Raw genomic sequence first — 16,857 nt, 5'->3', positions numbered from 1 at the left:
AAAGATGGGGAAAATGAACACAAGCTTTTACTTTCATTCCTACTTGAAACACCAATAAAAGTACAATAAATATGTGTGTGTGTGTGTTTGTGAGAGAGAGAGAGAGAGAGAGAGAGAGAGAGACATCTATGAAGATGGAGCAAACATGAGACAAGATCACAACAACTTGAGAAATAGAAAACCAGCTAATGAAGATATAAAGGATTTAGCAGACCTAGAAAGCTGAATTCTAAGTCAGCCATGCAGAAAGACAGTAAGCAACCAAACTGAGACTACAGAATCTTCAAAAGTTCAGACATGGTATCACCGGTTTGTCGAGAAATAAGGTGAATGGGATGTGGGGTAAAATATCTAGTTCTGGTGAAGTTTGTTTTTAACAAGGAATTATAACCTCAAACCTTTTCCTAAACATTGGGCATCCAGACACCTGCCCTCTCCAATCCCCGTAGAAGACTGGAGATTTATTCTTTGTGGAAAATAAAACAGAAGCTCCCCATACAATGGGTAGAACCACGTGGAGAACTGGGAGATCAACTGGATATGTATATGCTGATTGCTGAGACCCACATAATTCCAGCAGCCACATCTTTGTCATCCAGTCAGGAGACAAAATCTTTGAGGAACTTGTAAGTGTTAAGAGGCAAATTAAAGAAATACTGATAAGAAATTAAAGAAGTACTTCCACAGTGAGAAGCCCACTGTGATTGCCCTACATTTGAGATCATTTCAATAAGCCCATCCATGTGCACAGAGCTTCCTTCCAGTCACCTTTTCAGCCCCCCCCCCAATCACACCAACTCTTAACTATGAAGAGGAAACCAAACTTTTTTTGATAAAAAGTCTCTAGCATGAAAGAGAAAATTTAAAGCAAGCAATTAAAAAAAAAAAAGAGCTAACTGGAAACAACGGCTATAGAAGGAGAGGAGAACTTCTTTAAAAGTTATCATTACTATCCTTAACAAAGTATTAGAAAATACTGCCTCAGTGAAACAAAGCAGCATAATATAAAATCAAGCATTCAAAGAAAAGCAACAAGGATCTTGGAACTAAAAGTCTGATATCAGAAATTTAAAAAATAATTAACAGAAAGATTAAAAGATAAAATTGAGTCTATCACCTGGAAAGTAGGGGAAAATGCAGAAGGGATGGAAAATAAAAGATAAAATATATAAAAAACAAAAACACAAAATAAGAAATTCAGGATATCAGTACATCAGTAATAAGATTTCCAAAAAGCTGAAATCAAACAATAACAAAGGAGGAGAATGAAAAGGGACAGAAGAGGAAATTACCCAGAAAAAATATATTCAGTAGTTTTCTGGATGTTAAGAATATGAACGTAAAGAAGCCTCCTAAGTGCCCAGCCTAATGGATAAATATTAAACAACAAGGCACATCTTCATAAATTTTCAGAACTCAGGGGTAAAGAATAGATCCTGTAAGTTTTCAAAGAGAAAAAAATCAGCCATGTTAAAAAAAATAAAGAATCAGAATGGCATCAGGCCAGAACAACAAAAGTGAAACAGGGAAAAGACATTATAGTGGTGCCATTTGATTCAGAAGGAAAATTATTTTCAAACTACATTTCTATACCTAATCAAATTATTATTCAAATATGAGGAAAGAATGAAGGTATTTTCAGATATTGTAAAGATATTTCAGATATTGCAAGTTTAACTACTATATATCTTTTTTTTTTCAGGGAGCCACTGGAAAATTTATTCCCCAAAAATAAGGGAGTGAAGAATACAGAGGATACAGGAGAACAAGAGATCTAAGCATAGAGATCTGTACAGATTGTCCACGGTGATGGAAAGGAAGATTCCAGAGTCAAACCCATGCACAGGGCATCAGAGGAAAAGAGCAGGTATAGAAGAATCAATTCAAAAAGTTCTGAGAGAGACCACTTCAAGAAGATGACCTTGATAGAATATCTGTATGACTGTGTGTCTTGAGACGCGATTCAGAACACTCTCAGAGACTTGTAGTTAAATAGTGAAAAGTATACTGACAACCGAGCAATCAAAAAACAAGACAGCTATCAATCACAGAAAAAAACCTAAAATCTTAAGTGGAAAGGAAGTTTATCTTGGTTAGTCATAAAAAGTATTTACAAGGTCATAATAATGTAACGACTAAATACTGACCTAACCAGGGGCACCTGGGTGGCTCAGTCGGTTAACCATCTGAATTCAGCTCAGCTCATGATCCCACGGTTTGTGGGTTCGAGCCCCACGTCGGGCTCTGTGTTGACAGCTAGCTCAGAGCCTGGAGCCTGTTTCAGATTCTGTGTCTCCCTCTCTCTCTGCTCCTCCCCTGATCATGTTGCCTCTCTCTCTCAGAAATAAATAAAAATTATTTTTAAAAAATTTTTAATAAATACTGATCTAACCAAAGTAATGAAGTAACAGCTTTGGAGAGATGGCGGGCCGAAAGGACACCTGTAGGGGTAAGAATGTGATCATGAAAAGAGACGGAAAGTTCATCTCCATCATGGGACATCAACAATAGATCTGAGAAATTGAGAGGCAGCAAGAATATTATGTTATGTAGAATATGAGGATAAATGTCAGAGTTGAAAGTGATTGCTTCTGGAGAGAAAAACATGTGGGAGGAGACAAGAAACTATCTTGGATAATATGCTTTCTAGAACTGTGACAAAAATACCAAGCAAAAACAAAAAGCAAAGGAAGAAATCGCCTCAAATTTTATTCATGAGGGACTGTCTTTATGACTCTCTTGTTCTAGAAACATTCTTAAAGGAATGAGTATCATAGGAGGTTGCAGTGTGTTCCCAACACCCTCACCGAGACATGATTCAACGGCCAGTCAAGATCAAAAGAGGTTGCTCAGAGAAAAGACAAGGCTGTCCTTGCCATCTGTCTAACGGCTCCTTATGGCTATTAGATGAAAATCATCTGCTGACCTTCAATTTCAAAATCTTGTTAATAAATCTTTCACCAGCCAGGATGAGACCTTCCCTATACAAGACGGTAGTCTAGATTTCAATCATTGATTATTGCTGTCCAGTTAGACAGGAAGGGCCTTCCTGGAATGGTTTGAAGACTTTGATCCAAAAGTGGTATCTTTGAGGGGTTACTGTATTTTACAGCTCTATGTTGAGTTACAACTAAAAGTTCAGACTGGAATATTATGCTTGGAATTCATTTAAATAATTAAGCAAACATGAATCCATCAGACTCAGCAAAAGCCATGGCTATGATTTTGTGCCAGAGGTTATAATGAGGCAGTTTTGAGATACTTAATTATCATAGCTATGTTTTGTTGAGTCCTTACTATATGTGAGGCAGTGTAGTAATCACTTGAATACGTTATCTCATTTAATCCTCAAAACAGTTCCTTTAATAGATACTGTTTTTATCTCCATTATATGGATGATAAAATCTACAGCTAGGGAGATTAGGAACCTAGTCCAATTTCTTCACCTAGGAAATGTACAGACAAAAATAAAAAACAGAATCTGGGTTCGGATACTGCTCTTTTTAATTTCCTTATCTTCCCTAAAGAAAAATAGCTAGAAAAACAAAATATGTCATTGAAAGAGTGATGGTAAGGTTGAAGTCAAACATATTTCTTACATGAGTCTTCATATATTAAGAGAGTAGGGGAGTTTGAAGAGTCTGATAGAACATAGTTGCAAAATACATGTATATTTTTACTTGTGTCATTTTTGCCCTATAATCATAATTCTGAGACTTGATCATAATTTATAGACCTTCAGGGTATGGTTTTTGAACCTGACACATTTCAAAATGAATCTCTGGACCTTTCTCCTAAATACCAATTTACAATTTGCAATGCAAACATTTCAGGGGATTGAGAGCACAAGGGAACAGAAGTGAAATTCACTGTTCCATTAGCTTAGGAAAGTGGCTCAGCATCAGAGATTGGCAAAAGTCATAGACTGAAATACTAGATCACAGTATCTTCCCTGGCCATGGCAGCGTGCTTAAAGGTATGCCTTGCTTTGTAAAGTGGATGTTTTCTTGAAAAGCAAGGGAGTAACTGAAGCTTTGCAAGGAGAATTATACTCTAAAAGCCCTGGGAATCTAATTTTTAAAGATAATTATATTAATTAATGTTTTTGAAATGCAAGTTATCATCACCTACATTATGTAATTTGTAACAGGCCTCCACAATTTCCTCTAATCTTTCATGATTCATCATTCACTGTATCCTGTCCCCAGACCTACCTGCTTCGTGAGCGTGGGGACTTTGTCTTGTCACTGCTATATTCAGTACAGTAACAGTATCCTGTAACATTATCCAGCATAACAACTATTTGCTAGATGAATGAATTAACTCACCACTTAATGTTTTCTAAGTTGTACCATATCATTGTGTATGCTATTCCATCAGTCTGGAATAGTTTTCCAATATTTCACTTCCGTCCCTTCTGCAAGACCAATCTCAAGTGCCAACTCCCCTGTCTGTATCCCCATGGATTATATTTCTATATCTGGTGTAACAGCAAAGGGTATAACCTTGTAATAATCATGGGTCCCTGTCCTATAACACCTAGCCAGAGCAATCCACACAGAAGATATGATATTAAGAGTAAACTTAAAATTTAGTCTAAATTTTCACATGCATTGCCAGCTGTCAGCTCTTCCCAGATTCCTGTTTGTGTCTACCTTCAAAAGTTCGTCTATGAGGTCTTTGTGAGGTCAGAAACAGACTTTTTTCCATTTTTTAAAAATGTTTATTTTTGAGAGAGAGAGAGAGTGTGTATGTGTGTGTATGCAGAAGTGGGGGAGGGGCAGAGAGAGAGAGGGAGACACAGAATCTGAAGCAGATTCCAGGCTCCGAGCTGTCAGCCCAGACAGGGGTTTGACACGGGGCTTGAACTCATGAACTGTGAGATCATGACCTGAGCTGAAGTCAGACGCTTAACTGACTGAGCCACCCAGGCTCCCCCTCCATTTTTAATCCCAATGTTCATGGCACAGAGAAATGGATAAATGGATACATCCAAACATAGATTATTTGTATACATGTATTATTTGTTTACATTATTAATAACAACTTTGTATTAACTAACTAACCAGTGTGATTATATTGGGGTGTTTTTCTAGACATAATCCCACTTACTCTTTTAAGCTATAGGTTTTCCTCATGAGAATGCTACACATGACCACTTATTCTGACATTCCTCTAATATGAGCAAAATACACATTTATTTCTATATTCAGTAATAAAGGACAAGAGAACTTTAGACTAGGCTGTCTACACAAGCTGAGGAAACGACTTCATTTTAGGTCAGACAATGGGGACAAATTAGTAAAATTCTGATCAATCAGATCAATGGATTAACCAATTGGCGTCACTACTCTTTAATTTTTATAGCATGATATAAACACTATGTCCTAAAAACTACAGCTTGGAACAGTGCCATACCACGTTGCATGGCATTCTGGTGGCTCCACCCAAAGAAAAATGAGTGGATGGGAATTAGGCAGGAGAAAGGAGAAAACCACTCAGGGCAGCAAGGTGAGCAGCCTAAAGAAGAGTGAGGAGGAATGGAACCAGTTCTAGATCCATCACAGCTCATGTCAAGGGAGGAGGAGGGGAATGACGGGGAAGGAAGGAATGTGTCATTAAGGGTAAGAAAGGCAGCAGCTTCCAGCATCAAGTAGGGATCCTGTCATGTATCAGGAGTGTCCATGTGGCATGAAGGACACCAAAAGCCGCACCTAGTTCTGTGGAACAAAGCTAACATAATAATTGGGAGTTTGAGAAAAGAATCCAGCCCCATGCAGGAACAGAGGAAGGAGTAAGCCTAAGGATCAAATAATAACCTCCACAGCAACAGCTGTTATTAGTGCCTACTCATTTTAGACTTGGTTCTTTATATATATTTTCTTTTTCTTTCCTTGTCCCATTAATTTTGAAAGAGCCATTGTACAAATGAGAAGGCAAAGACACAGAGATAGATTCTGCTCAAGGCATAGGTATTAACAAGTTGCTAGTTGTATGCCTGATTGCAAGTCTCTCTCTTTTTTTAATATTGATTTATTCTTGAGAGAGAGATAGAGAGGTAGAACATGAGCAGGGAAAGGTCAGAGAGAGAGGGAGATACAGAATCTGAAGCAGGCTCCAGGCTCTGAGCTGTCGGCACAGAGCCCGATGCGGGGCATAAACTCATGAACCACGAGATCATGACCTGGGCTGAAGTCGAACACTCAATGAACTGAGCCACCCAGGCGCCCCTGATTTCAAGTCTTATAATCTTTCTACCCTACCACTGAGCTTCCCAGATAAGCAGGACAGCTATTTGAGGTGAGATAAAAATAAAAAATGGAAGTTGTAACCTCATGCTTAGTTAAGCTGTTGGGTTAAGAAGTCAACAGAAGGCACACAAGAGCAGAGGGCTCTTTCTCATACCCACCTAATACCAGGCAGGAACTTCTAGTAATTTCCCAAGTCTGCTCTCACTGGGCCAGGGCTTGGGGGAGACTGACCCTACAGAGATCAGGCATCCTAAAACGTAATGAAATGTACACACTTAACATGCGTGTGCACAGTTGGGCTAGTTTTCAATAACAACAGAAGGTTAACTGATTTACCACACTAGAGCGAAATATCCCTGAGACATTCTGTAGGGGTTAAACTCACGGACAGAGGATGAAGCCAGTCTGCTGTGAGCTGGGCAAGTTACTTACAGTCTCTCCCTGTTTGTTTGGTTTTTCTTTTTTACTCCCTAAAATAGGAATAACAATAGTGCCTGACTCCCTGGATTGTTATTAGGATTAAATGAGTCAATATATGTAAAACACATATATTGTGTTTTACACATATATGGTACATAGCAAAAGCTACATTAACATTATTTCAAAAGGCAATTATCTCTTCAAAATTCCTTTCAATGTCTCACATGAACAAAGCATAAAACCACAAAGCATGGAGAGATCCACTTGAGTTCAGTTTGAGTATATTTGTTTAAGAGTGTATCACTGAGCCCAATACCTAATGTACCTATGTGTTATTAACAATAAAAACTTAGATATTGGTGAAAGTTTTGAAAATGGGGGAGGGGAGAACCCATTCATAATCTAATCAACATTACCCAAAGATTGCCACTTTTAGCAAATTTTACATTAAATCAGTACATATAACCACATCACTGTTTTTTATAATGATCATCATATCACAAATATTTTCTGTTTGTAACTCATGTTCAGAAACATGTTAATGATGTTATATTTCCACCTCATCACTATATTTCATTCTTTGTACATTCAAGAAATTCAGCTTATTAACCATGAAACTCTTAGCCTTTGGATAACTTTCATCTGGAAGTGAAAATGTACCTTCTATCTGAAATGATCTGTAGCCAATCAAACATCAGAAGAGATAGTTATTGGTTTTTTAATTGTCTGAAGACTGAAGGACTGAGAGCAATTATTTTTTAATGATATATTACTGCTGATTGAAGGCTACAAGAAAATCAAATCTCCTTCTATTATGTCAGTAAAACTCTCAGCACTTGGATTTCTTGGCATTATTCTGTTTGTCTTTCCTTGCTTTAGGGGTGAGGTGCTGGTTAGGTTGGGAGAAAGGAGAAAATATATCTACGAAATCAACTTCACATATGACTGATTTATAAACAAATCTTAATTGTAAAGAAGACACATGTGAGGGTAAAAAAAAAAAATCATAACATACAATCTGTTGAGCAAATGTCACTCAGATAGCCAAAGAAATAGGAGACCAAGGCACCAACCATAAATCCTTAAACAGAATTTATCTGCTGTAGTACCTTCCCAAATACCTCACAAATGCTGGTTCTGACAATCCCAGAGCTGAAATGCATCTTGCCTCGAATCCACCCTTGTTTCACAGATGAAGAAACAAGAACAGAGAAAGGAACTAACCAGCTCAAACTTGTATTAAAAGTTGGGGCAGGAATCAGGACTCAAATCCAAGACTTCAGACCCAAAGCCAGGGTCTTTGCCACCACAAGGCCCCCTGCAGCCCCTACCCGGGCCTGTATGTGGTTATAAACATGCAATCTACAAACGCCAACCAAGTAGCAACTGACCTCCTCATCCTACTCCTTTATCACTTGGAACCAAATTAATTGCTCAACTCAGTTATAGACCCAGCAATGTGAATCACCCAACTCACAGTATTGAAAAGCTAGCTCAGACCTACAGTGTGACCTTAAAAATTAATGTGGTAGTTATGACCACCCCGTTTTATTTTCCGTAGACGTCAAATCTAAAAAGCATCAAGTAAAGGAAGAATACGAAGTAGCTGAAAATGCAGTTTCTCTGTAATAAGAAAATAGAAATCAATAGGCAAATAGAGTTAAAAAATAAATAAATAAATAAAGGCTTAGGACACCGAGCCCAAGAGAGAAGGAAGAGAGGTTCCCCAGTTTCCACCATTGAATACAGGGGCTAGAACCTGAATCGAGGTTTCCTAGCATCTAGTCCAATAGTAGTTTTGCTGTGTTTTTTTTAATCAAAGTACTTGATTGATTGGTTGTGTCAAGATAGTTAATATACTATAATATTAGTGTCAGGTGTGCAACACAGTGATTCATCGCTTACATACAACACTCAGTGCTCATCACAAGTGCCCTCCTGAATCCCCCCCCACCTATTTAACCCATTCCCTGCTCACCTCCCTCCATCAACCCCCAGTTTGTTCTCCGTCGTGAAGAGTCTGTTTCATGGCTTTAGTTTTATTTCATCCGACGTGAAGAATGTTTTCCGTACCTCAGTGAACCATACCAGTTTGCAACCCCACTACTGTGCACGCTCCAGTTTGAAAACTTCAACCTTAGAGAATCTGAACACACACTACATAATCAATATATACTGCTTATTAAATAAATCAACCAACTGTCTTGTTTTAAAATTGCTTTGCTTCTCTCCCTTGACTCAGTATTATTCAGGGTTTTGCTCTATGAGCATTATCACTTGGCTTCTTTACGCTGATGTCAATGCAAAGTCCACAGGTAAAAAGTACCTGTGTCATCTCCTTTTAAATCATTTGTAGACATGCAACTAAAGTGTGATTTACGTGGTAACCTTTCTCTTGACACATAGCAAATATTTCTCCTTTAAATCCCAGAAGAGAAAAAGAAGAAAGTCAAATTCAATTTTAAATAGAACTAGAAATGTTAAAAAATATTTTGAAATGAAAGAAGTGCCTTAGGAGAACACTGCTTGAATAATTTAATTTTAAACTTTCCAGATTTTAACAATGAGAATGATTATGTCATTTTTTTTTTTGAAGCCAGAAACATACCTAGGTTTTTGGTTTCTGAAACATTGAAAAAGAATGTCCCAATTTGCCCTGTGTTGAGGTTTGCTCGACCTGTTTGAATGTTATCAGGATTTGAGGATTCAAGAAAAACCATTTCATACGGGTGATAAATGTAAGAATGAATGGGGTAGGAAGAGATGGACACATTATTGGCAGATTGGCATTGCTGCTTCCTCTTACCTTCTCGTTAAGGGAATCTGATATGTTTAGGTATCTTCTGAATGGCTCGTAAAAGCTTCTGAGTTTGATTTTTTGCAGTCCAGTCCCTTTGGGCTGCTTCTCAGGCTAATGGCAGTCCACAATGAGGAGAGAGCGTCAAAACCCTAACCACAAAATAGCAGCTGCCTTTCCTTCTTTTGCAGAGTTTAAAGCCCACTTTCAATTATCTGCGTTCTCTGAATCACCAGTGATTAGGTTTGTTTCAGTTAGGAAGCCAGTATATGATTTGTAAAGAAGGGGAAAAGGAAAAGGATCTGTGGAAGAGCAACAGGTGGGACTTCTTCCACGGTACAGCCAGTTTATCACAGGAGCAAACCCATGGCCTCCTCTGGGGTGGGAGTCCCACATTCCCAAAGACAAAGACACAGAGATTGTTTGAAAAACTAACTGGAGAGAAGAGCAAACTAAAATTAGAACTATAGACACAGATCCTCGAAAAAAATCCACCATGTTCTGAGCGCAAAGATGCTAATGCAGAGATGAAGATATTGGGGGAAGCGATGTGCCTTAGCCTCAGACGCTCACCATCTATTGACCTATTTTCTATCCCAAACCTATGGTACAGGAATTAGGTCTCTTGTCTATGTGTCCCTCTCTTAACACTAAAGATAACAAGAGTCAAGATCCAGGCGGTGGGAGTCCTGTAGTGTTCCTGATAAGTGACTCAGGTATACGTTATATTTTCATATTAACCACCCACCATGGCTTATCTATTGATTCATAGTTGAGAATGCACAACCTAACCATCTGAGGTGCTTCTTAAATATCCCAGTACCGTGTACCGTGCATACCCAATGATTCTGATGCACACCCCTGATGGAGAATGCTATTAGTCATCAGATTTTAGTCTGTATTTTAAACCCATTCAAGGTGTAATACTCACCCAAATCTATCTCCATCCCAAAACCCACAGGATGTTATATAACTGCCTCACAACTAAGTCCTAGCAAAATAGATGCAAATTCAGGTGTTCAAGGAGGTACTATAGAAATGTAGAATAAGCACAAAAGAAATCCCTGTTAGTAAATTAAAGCCTTTGCAGAAATCAACGGGGATGATTTGTTGTGTATCTATGTGACGTACTTGCTGCTAAAACTACAATGGATAGCGAGGGACCAATTCCTTCCCTCCAGGATCTCACATTCTAGGGAAAAGACAAACACATCTAATAATAACAAAGGACTATGGATGATTCTAAAGAACTCTACATGCTTTATTGGTGTGACTTTAATTTCATAATCATGATATTATAGTGCGGGGTTTGGGGTGGGCACAATTCTTATTTTACAGAGAAACAAAGATGAGTTGCCTAAGTCACTTAGTCTTTCTGAGCCTGTTTTTGTTATCTATAAAATGAAGTTAAAATTCCTAATCACAGGGTTTGAAGGGAGATGATATGTATTAAAAGCCCTGTGAAAGAATACCAAGTGTCTCATGAATGTTATTTATGGCTGTTAAAATATGACAAGTCAAAAAATCCAATTTATCACTATTGGTCCATTTAATGGGTACAAAATAGCATACCTAATAGGGTCAGTACTTCAAAAGCTTAAAGGCATACAGAGGGGCACCTGGGTGGCTCAGTTGGTTAAACATCCGACTTGGGTTCAGGTCATGATCTCGCAGTCCGTGGGTTCGAGCCCCGCATCAGGCTCTGTGCTGACAGCTCAGAGCCTGGAGCCTGTTTCAGATTCTGTGTCTCCCTCTCTCTCTGCCCCTCCCCAGCTCATGCTCTGTCTCTCTCTGTCTCAAAAATTTAAAACAGTTAAAAAAAAAAATTTAAGGCATACAGAGCCAGAGATAAGGGGACGGCCCCATTACCCACCTCCAGACTCATTCCTCATGCTAACAAACCTCACATTAAGCACCTAAATCAGACAATAGGTTACTGGCAAGGTAGCTAGTCAGGCAGAACCGCTTTTAGAATAGATATTTAACTTGAGTTCAGATGTTTTCCCCACACAGTAATTTTGTTTAGATAAACCCAAAAGGAACAAATGGTAGGCACTACTACTGTGGAATGTTAAGTGTCCCTATAGAGGCCATTAATCACTGTAAGACTTTATATTCTAGCCTCTGGGCAACCACTAGAACTCTGAAAAATGAATAAGGAAAAGACATACGAGGTTGGAAATCAATAGCCTTGAGCCTATTCATGTATCTCTAGAAAGGAAGCTTCTAGAGGGCAAGTCAATGCCCTATTTATATCCCCAGCACCTAAGTAAACATTTTGAATTCAATGAGCTGAACTCCCTTTAAAATTTAACACTCATATGAGACTCAGAGAGAGAAATGGTTTACCCAAGGTTACCTATTAGAGCTGCGGTAGTAACAGGGAACTCATGCCCAATGCGTATTCTATTGTTCTGTTTTTTACTGCATTATACTTTACTTATCCCACCACAATGGCCTCAGACCTCAGAGTTTGGGATTTTTTTTTTTAAGCACAAAATAGCTTTTCTTAAAATCACTTCCCAGATCTGCTATTCTAGTTACTACATACACATTTTCTTTCTCTCCTGCAGAGTGAACCGCTCTGGCTTCAGAGAAATGACTGTTCTATGCCTTAACTATATTGGTTCATGCCCCTGGTTCAACTCTAATGGTTGATGTGAAACCCAGAGCAGAGTTGAATCTTCACTGGGAATACATGTGCAGTTCTCTACAGAGAAAGCAGGTCAGGTTACTGCCTTCTATGTTCTGGAATCAAAATGATGTTTCTGGTAACCAAACATCTTTCACCTCTCCTGATTTACTATCTACTGGATTGGCAGATGAGCTTGGCATGGTAAACTAAGTCAGGCCCTTCAAGTCAACATATGTAACCAGAGCCCCTGCTATGGTAAAGAAAAACGTTTTATCAGAAGTGGGTATCTGGGTAGCTGCAGGAGTGTTAGAGGTTCAGATGATGCCCGCAGGAAGGTTAATCTATTAGTGGAGACATGAGAAGGAGATCTTTAAGATTAGGGATTGCATCTTAATTTTCTTTTACAGCCTCAGAAACAGGCACATTGAGAATATAGCAGCTATTCAATAAAACTCGTTTAAAGAACACAAAGATTACAATGTTGATTGTAGGAAATGCATTATGTGGGGGACAAACAATCCTTAGGTCACATAAAGTATGCCAACAAAATACCAATTAGATGCGAGGGAGTTCAGGGAAGATTTTATGGAGTGAGGGGCACATCAAATAAATCTCAAAGGAGTTAAACAGGGCCATAGGTCTAAGGGAAGAGGTTGAGGCAATATTCACTCTAAGAAATACCTTGATTTAAGCAGTCTAATATCACACCACCCTGGTTTAATACCAGGACATTGTCAGAAGCTCAGAATGGACCTACAGAATAAATGTTTAAAGACAATCAGGGGTTGAAAGTTAAATGGCTTGAGGAAGAGCAGAGGGGGTATTTAAAAGTGAGTCCATTTTCTGATCTAACCGTAAAACAAGCAATTTCTTTTGCATCTCATTCCCATTCTTTCCGAAAGCAATCAAAAGACCTATAACATGACCACATATCCAGGAGCCTCCGTGCTGATTAGAGGATATCACATCCTCTGTACGGAGGTGGCAGTCTTAGATGCAATCGGTTCCCTAAGATCTAGACCAGTGCTTCTCCCACTTTAATGTGCATGCGAATGACCAGCGGATTTTACTGAAATGCATATTTGGTTCAGTAAGTCTAGGGTAGGGCCTGGGGCTATGCATTTCTAACAAGTTCCCAGATGATGTTAATGCCTCTTGTCTATGGGCCATACCTTGAGTAGCAAGGACCTAGACTGGCGGTTAATTCTGGCTAGCTATTGGCATCACTGTGGAGCTTTTCTAACATATCTACCTTCCATCCCAGAACCAATTAAATCAGAATGTCTAGAGGTGTGCCCTAAGCATCTTTATGCTTTAAATGCTCCACAGGTGTTTCTAATATGCCAGCCTGAGGTTTAGAACCTAACTAGACAAAGAGAAGGTGTGATGCAGGCAGAAAAGGGGGAAAAGAAGATGAGAGAGAGAGACAGAGAACCTCTTTCCTCACTCTAAATCAATGCTTCTCAAACTTTAATGTGCATGCACATTACCTGGGGATGTTGTTAAAAATTTGATTCTGGTCCAGGATGCCTAGAATAAAAATCCAGATTCTGCAGTTCTAAAAAGCTAGTCTTCAAATCACATGGTGATTATCAAGAATCTAAATGAGTGCTGCCTAAACATTGCTGCACCTAGCATCTTTCAAAAAATACCTGTGCCTCTCTTACACTTCAACATTCTGATGGCAGTGGTATGGGTTTGGCCAGGTACGAGGGTGTTTAAAAAGCATACCAGATGATTCTAACGTGCAGCAAAGTTTGTGAACCACAGCAAGGCACAAATTCTGTCAAAGCCGGTCACACTGTGCACCAACCGAAATCTTTGAGGCAATATTAATTATCATGGTGCATAAAAATCACTGAAATTAGACCATGACTGATTGCTAGGTCAATCGATTTCTTTTCCTCTCCTCCTTACCCTGGATGATAGGAAGTGATGCAAAGCAATAAGGAAGAAAAGAAATGTTTATCCTATTTGTAAACTGATGTTCTGCTGCAGACTCTAGACAGTGTTCTGAGGAAGGTTGTCAAATGCTGGCAACAAGAGTCAAGATTAATTGGGCCGTTAGATTTTTTTTCTGGAATGAAGAACTCTTGAACCCTCAACTGAATCATGCAATAACACTCTTTGAATCTATGTTAAAAGAGTTTCTAATAGAAAACAAAATTATATGTACTTACATTTGAGAATGTCTTCCTAGAATTAGATTTAAATCCGCTGAGGGAGGAAGTTTGCGCATGAGAGCATAAAGTATGAATTCTCACCAATGAGAATGAGATCTGGATATACTTCTTTTAATGTACTCTTTTTTACTCTTCTATAATAAAAATTTCAAGTCAGCTACCATTGTTAGCTGTGCCATTTGCCTCAACTTAGAAAGTGAGGCTAATGTGTAAGTAATTAGCCATTCTTAACAAGATCCCTACCTGGCAATTTTGTTATTTTTAAAGGAAGTCTAAGAACTAAATGCAAAAGGACTTTCAATGTGTCTTTTGCCTGAGGTAATTATGATACCACTGCAAAATGACCACAATAAAGGCAAAATTCTTTACTGTCTTTGGGTCAGGGCTGTGAATCATGACTGTATCACTGCAGTGTGTATTGGCATACAACTTCTGGCCTGATTCTTCTCAGATAAATTTCTGAGACTCTTTCTCCATTCCAAATTCCCCAGACTGGCAGTACTTAATAGCTAGAACACTACTGTTATCAACCTGAGATATAAACCACCTGGAACTTTGAGTGACATGTAGCATATTTTATGGGCAAAGAAAGGAAATAAAAAAACAATTGCTAGGAAATACATCTTCTGTATATGATGGATCAAGAATTAGTGTATAAATTGGAAGCAAAAGTGTTACTCAGAACCCTTGCCAAATAACAAAGTTTAATAACCAAATAGCAGGTGTCATCTAAGTGCAAAAAAACTGCTTTAGACTAAAATGAGACTCTGTTGTTAACTTAAGTTCCATGAATAATCAACTAGAATATCACAGATCTCTAGGAGTTAAAACTGGCTTCTCATTTAAAAACGGGTTACACAAGAGTTAATAAATATATGTCTCACCTATGTAAGAGATATGGAGTCTCCCATGTACGTACATCATTATTGATCATAGAAATGCCCATCAGCAAACCATAAGGATAATTTGCCTAATTTGAAAATTGCCAACTCGTCTATATCCATGTTAATTCAGTTCTTTTCATACTGTAAACACTCTTCTAGGTTCAAATACTTAACTCTTCTAATTAAATGCTTAAAATACTTTACTGAACATACACCTGCTATCTTTCGACACTCTGTCTTTACTAACCAGCTCAGAAATAGGTAACCCCCACCATTCCCCGATCTGAGCACATTGCCACGATGACTGACATTCCGGGTTTAAAAATAAAACCTTGTTTCAAATATAGCTTCTCGAGTTCTGGGTAATGAATATAGTTTCATAAAAGTTGACATCATTTCTTCTGATTTCACCAGAATTAAATGCATCCAATATTCCAACTGGATATCTGTCCACATCACTCAAGGTTCTTGCAACCTGGTGGGTGTTTTAAGGGGGAGGAGGAGGAGGAGGAAGAGGAGGAGGAGAAGGAGGAGGAGGAAGGGGTGAGGAGGAGGAGAAGGAAGAAACCTGCATAGATGGAGTTAAACCCGAAGGATAATCAGCCTTACAATTGTAATGGTCATTTTGTTTGTTAAATATGGCATCACAAGTTGATTTTTATAGTTCATTTACCAGTTTGTATGTGTATAGTACGCAGATTTGCTTATGAGGAGAATATTAATATATACATGTCCAGAACTAGTAAATGCATCACGCTGGGAGCCAAGCAGTACTCTGATACACTGTTCTCCTTAGAGGTCAGTTCTAACGCACACTGTTTCAAATAGACCCAATTTCTCTGCTGATATATATTCAAAATGCAGGAGGATGTGGTCATACACGCCCAGAAATACCATCTTTATGGGGTGGGGGTGAAGAAATCCAAACATTTTTTAATAGCAATGCATTACTGTATATCAGATACAAACATGCCTGTCAGCAATCCTAAAGCAAAGGAAATATATTTATTTGAGCCCATCCATTCTACAGANAGCAACTGATGGAGTATTAAACACTGTCTTCCAAGCTGTGGGAGTTAAAAAGAAGTCGCCTTCCTGCTACACTCCCCTGGTGCTGCAACGGACATAGCATCTCCTCCTATCGACCTAGTATGATGCTCGCTCCCCGAGCACTGCAGTCCCCTCGCTGAGGACTGCCCTGGCCACACGCACATGCAGCGGGAAGTCCCCCGATGGGGACAACCACATACCTTTGCTCTCCATTTCGGTCCCTTTCGAGTGCTGGAAGTTCAATGGAAGTTGGCCGGAAGATGTGGGCCCGCTTCAGATTCCCAAATCTGGGAAGCCAATCTGATGATTTCGCCCGTACTTCCTTCCTTCCCCTCAGGCTTCCTGAAAGATGGGATTTCTTAAACCTTGAAGCTGCAATCAGGCACCAAAGGACACTTAGCAGCAGCAGATTGCCTCTACAGGGGATGGGTTGCGACGCGTATCTGGTATTGAATTGCATGCATGGTGCCCNAATTTTTTCTCTTTTTTTTTTTTTTTTTTTTTCCTGGGTCTGGAAGCGGAGAGCTGGAGCTGTCCTCCGAGCGTGGTGCTGCAGGTGTAGTGACAGATCATCCCACTTCGCTCTCTGGATGTACAGCAGATTTGCATGGGCGCTGGCACGCATGCGCAGGGCGTC

The 16,857-nt window shown here is 39.0% G+C and overlaps 1 protein-coding gene across 1 annotated transcript in view; it reads right to left on the bottom strand.

The window, feature by feature from the left end:
• The window catches only part of FGF12 (fibroblast growth factor 12), a 571,216-nt gene extending 554,658 nt beyond the window's left edge, over positions 1-16,558 (bottom strand). The window contains exon 1 of the mRNA XM_077754376.1: positions 16,421-16,558. Coding sequence (XP_077610502.1) covers positions 16,421-16,433 — 13 coding nt within the window. The 5' untranslated portion in view covers positions 16,434-16,558. The remainder of the gene's footprint in view (positions 1-16,420) is intronic.
• Between the last annotated feature and the right edge of the window lie 299 nt (positions 16,559-16,857).

Source organism: Crocuta crocuta, unplaced genomic scaffold, assembly GCF_008692635.1.
Source record: "Crocuta crocuta isolate KB4526 unplaced genomic scaffold, BGI_CrCroc_1.0 scaffold70, whole genome shotgun sequence".
Taxonomy (NCBI): Eukaryota; Metazoa; Chordata; class Mammalia; order Carnivora; family Hyaenidae; genus Crocuta; species Crocuta crocuta.
The sequence above is the reverse complement of the archived record's forward strand: the minus strand, read 5'-3'. Positions and strand labels throughout refer to the sequence as shown.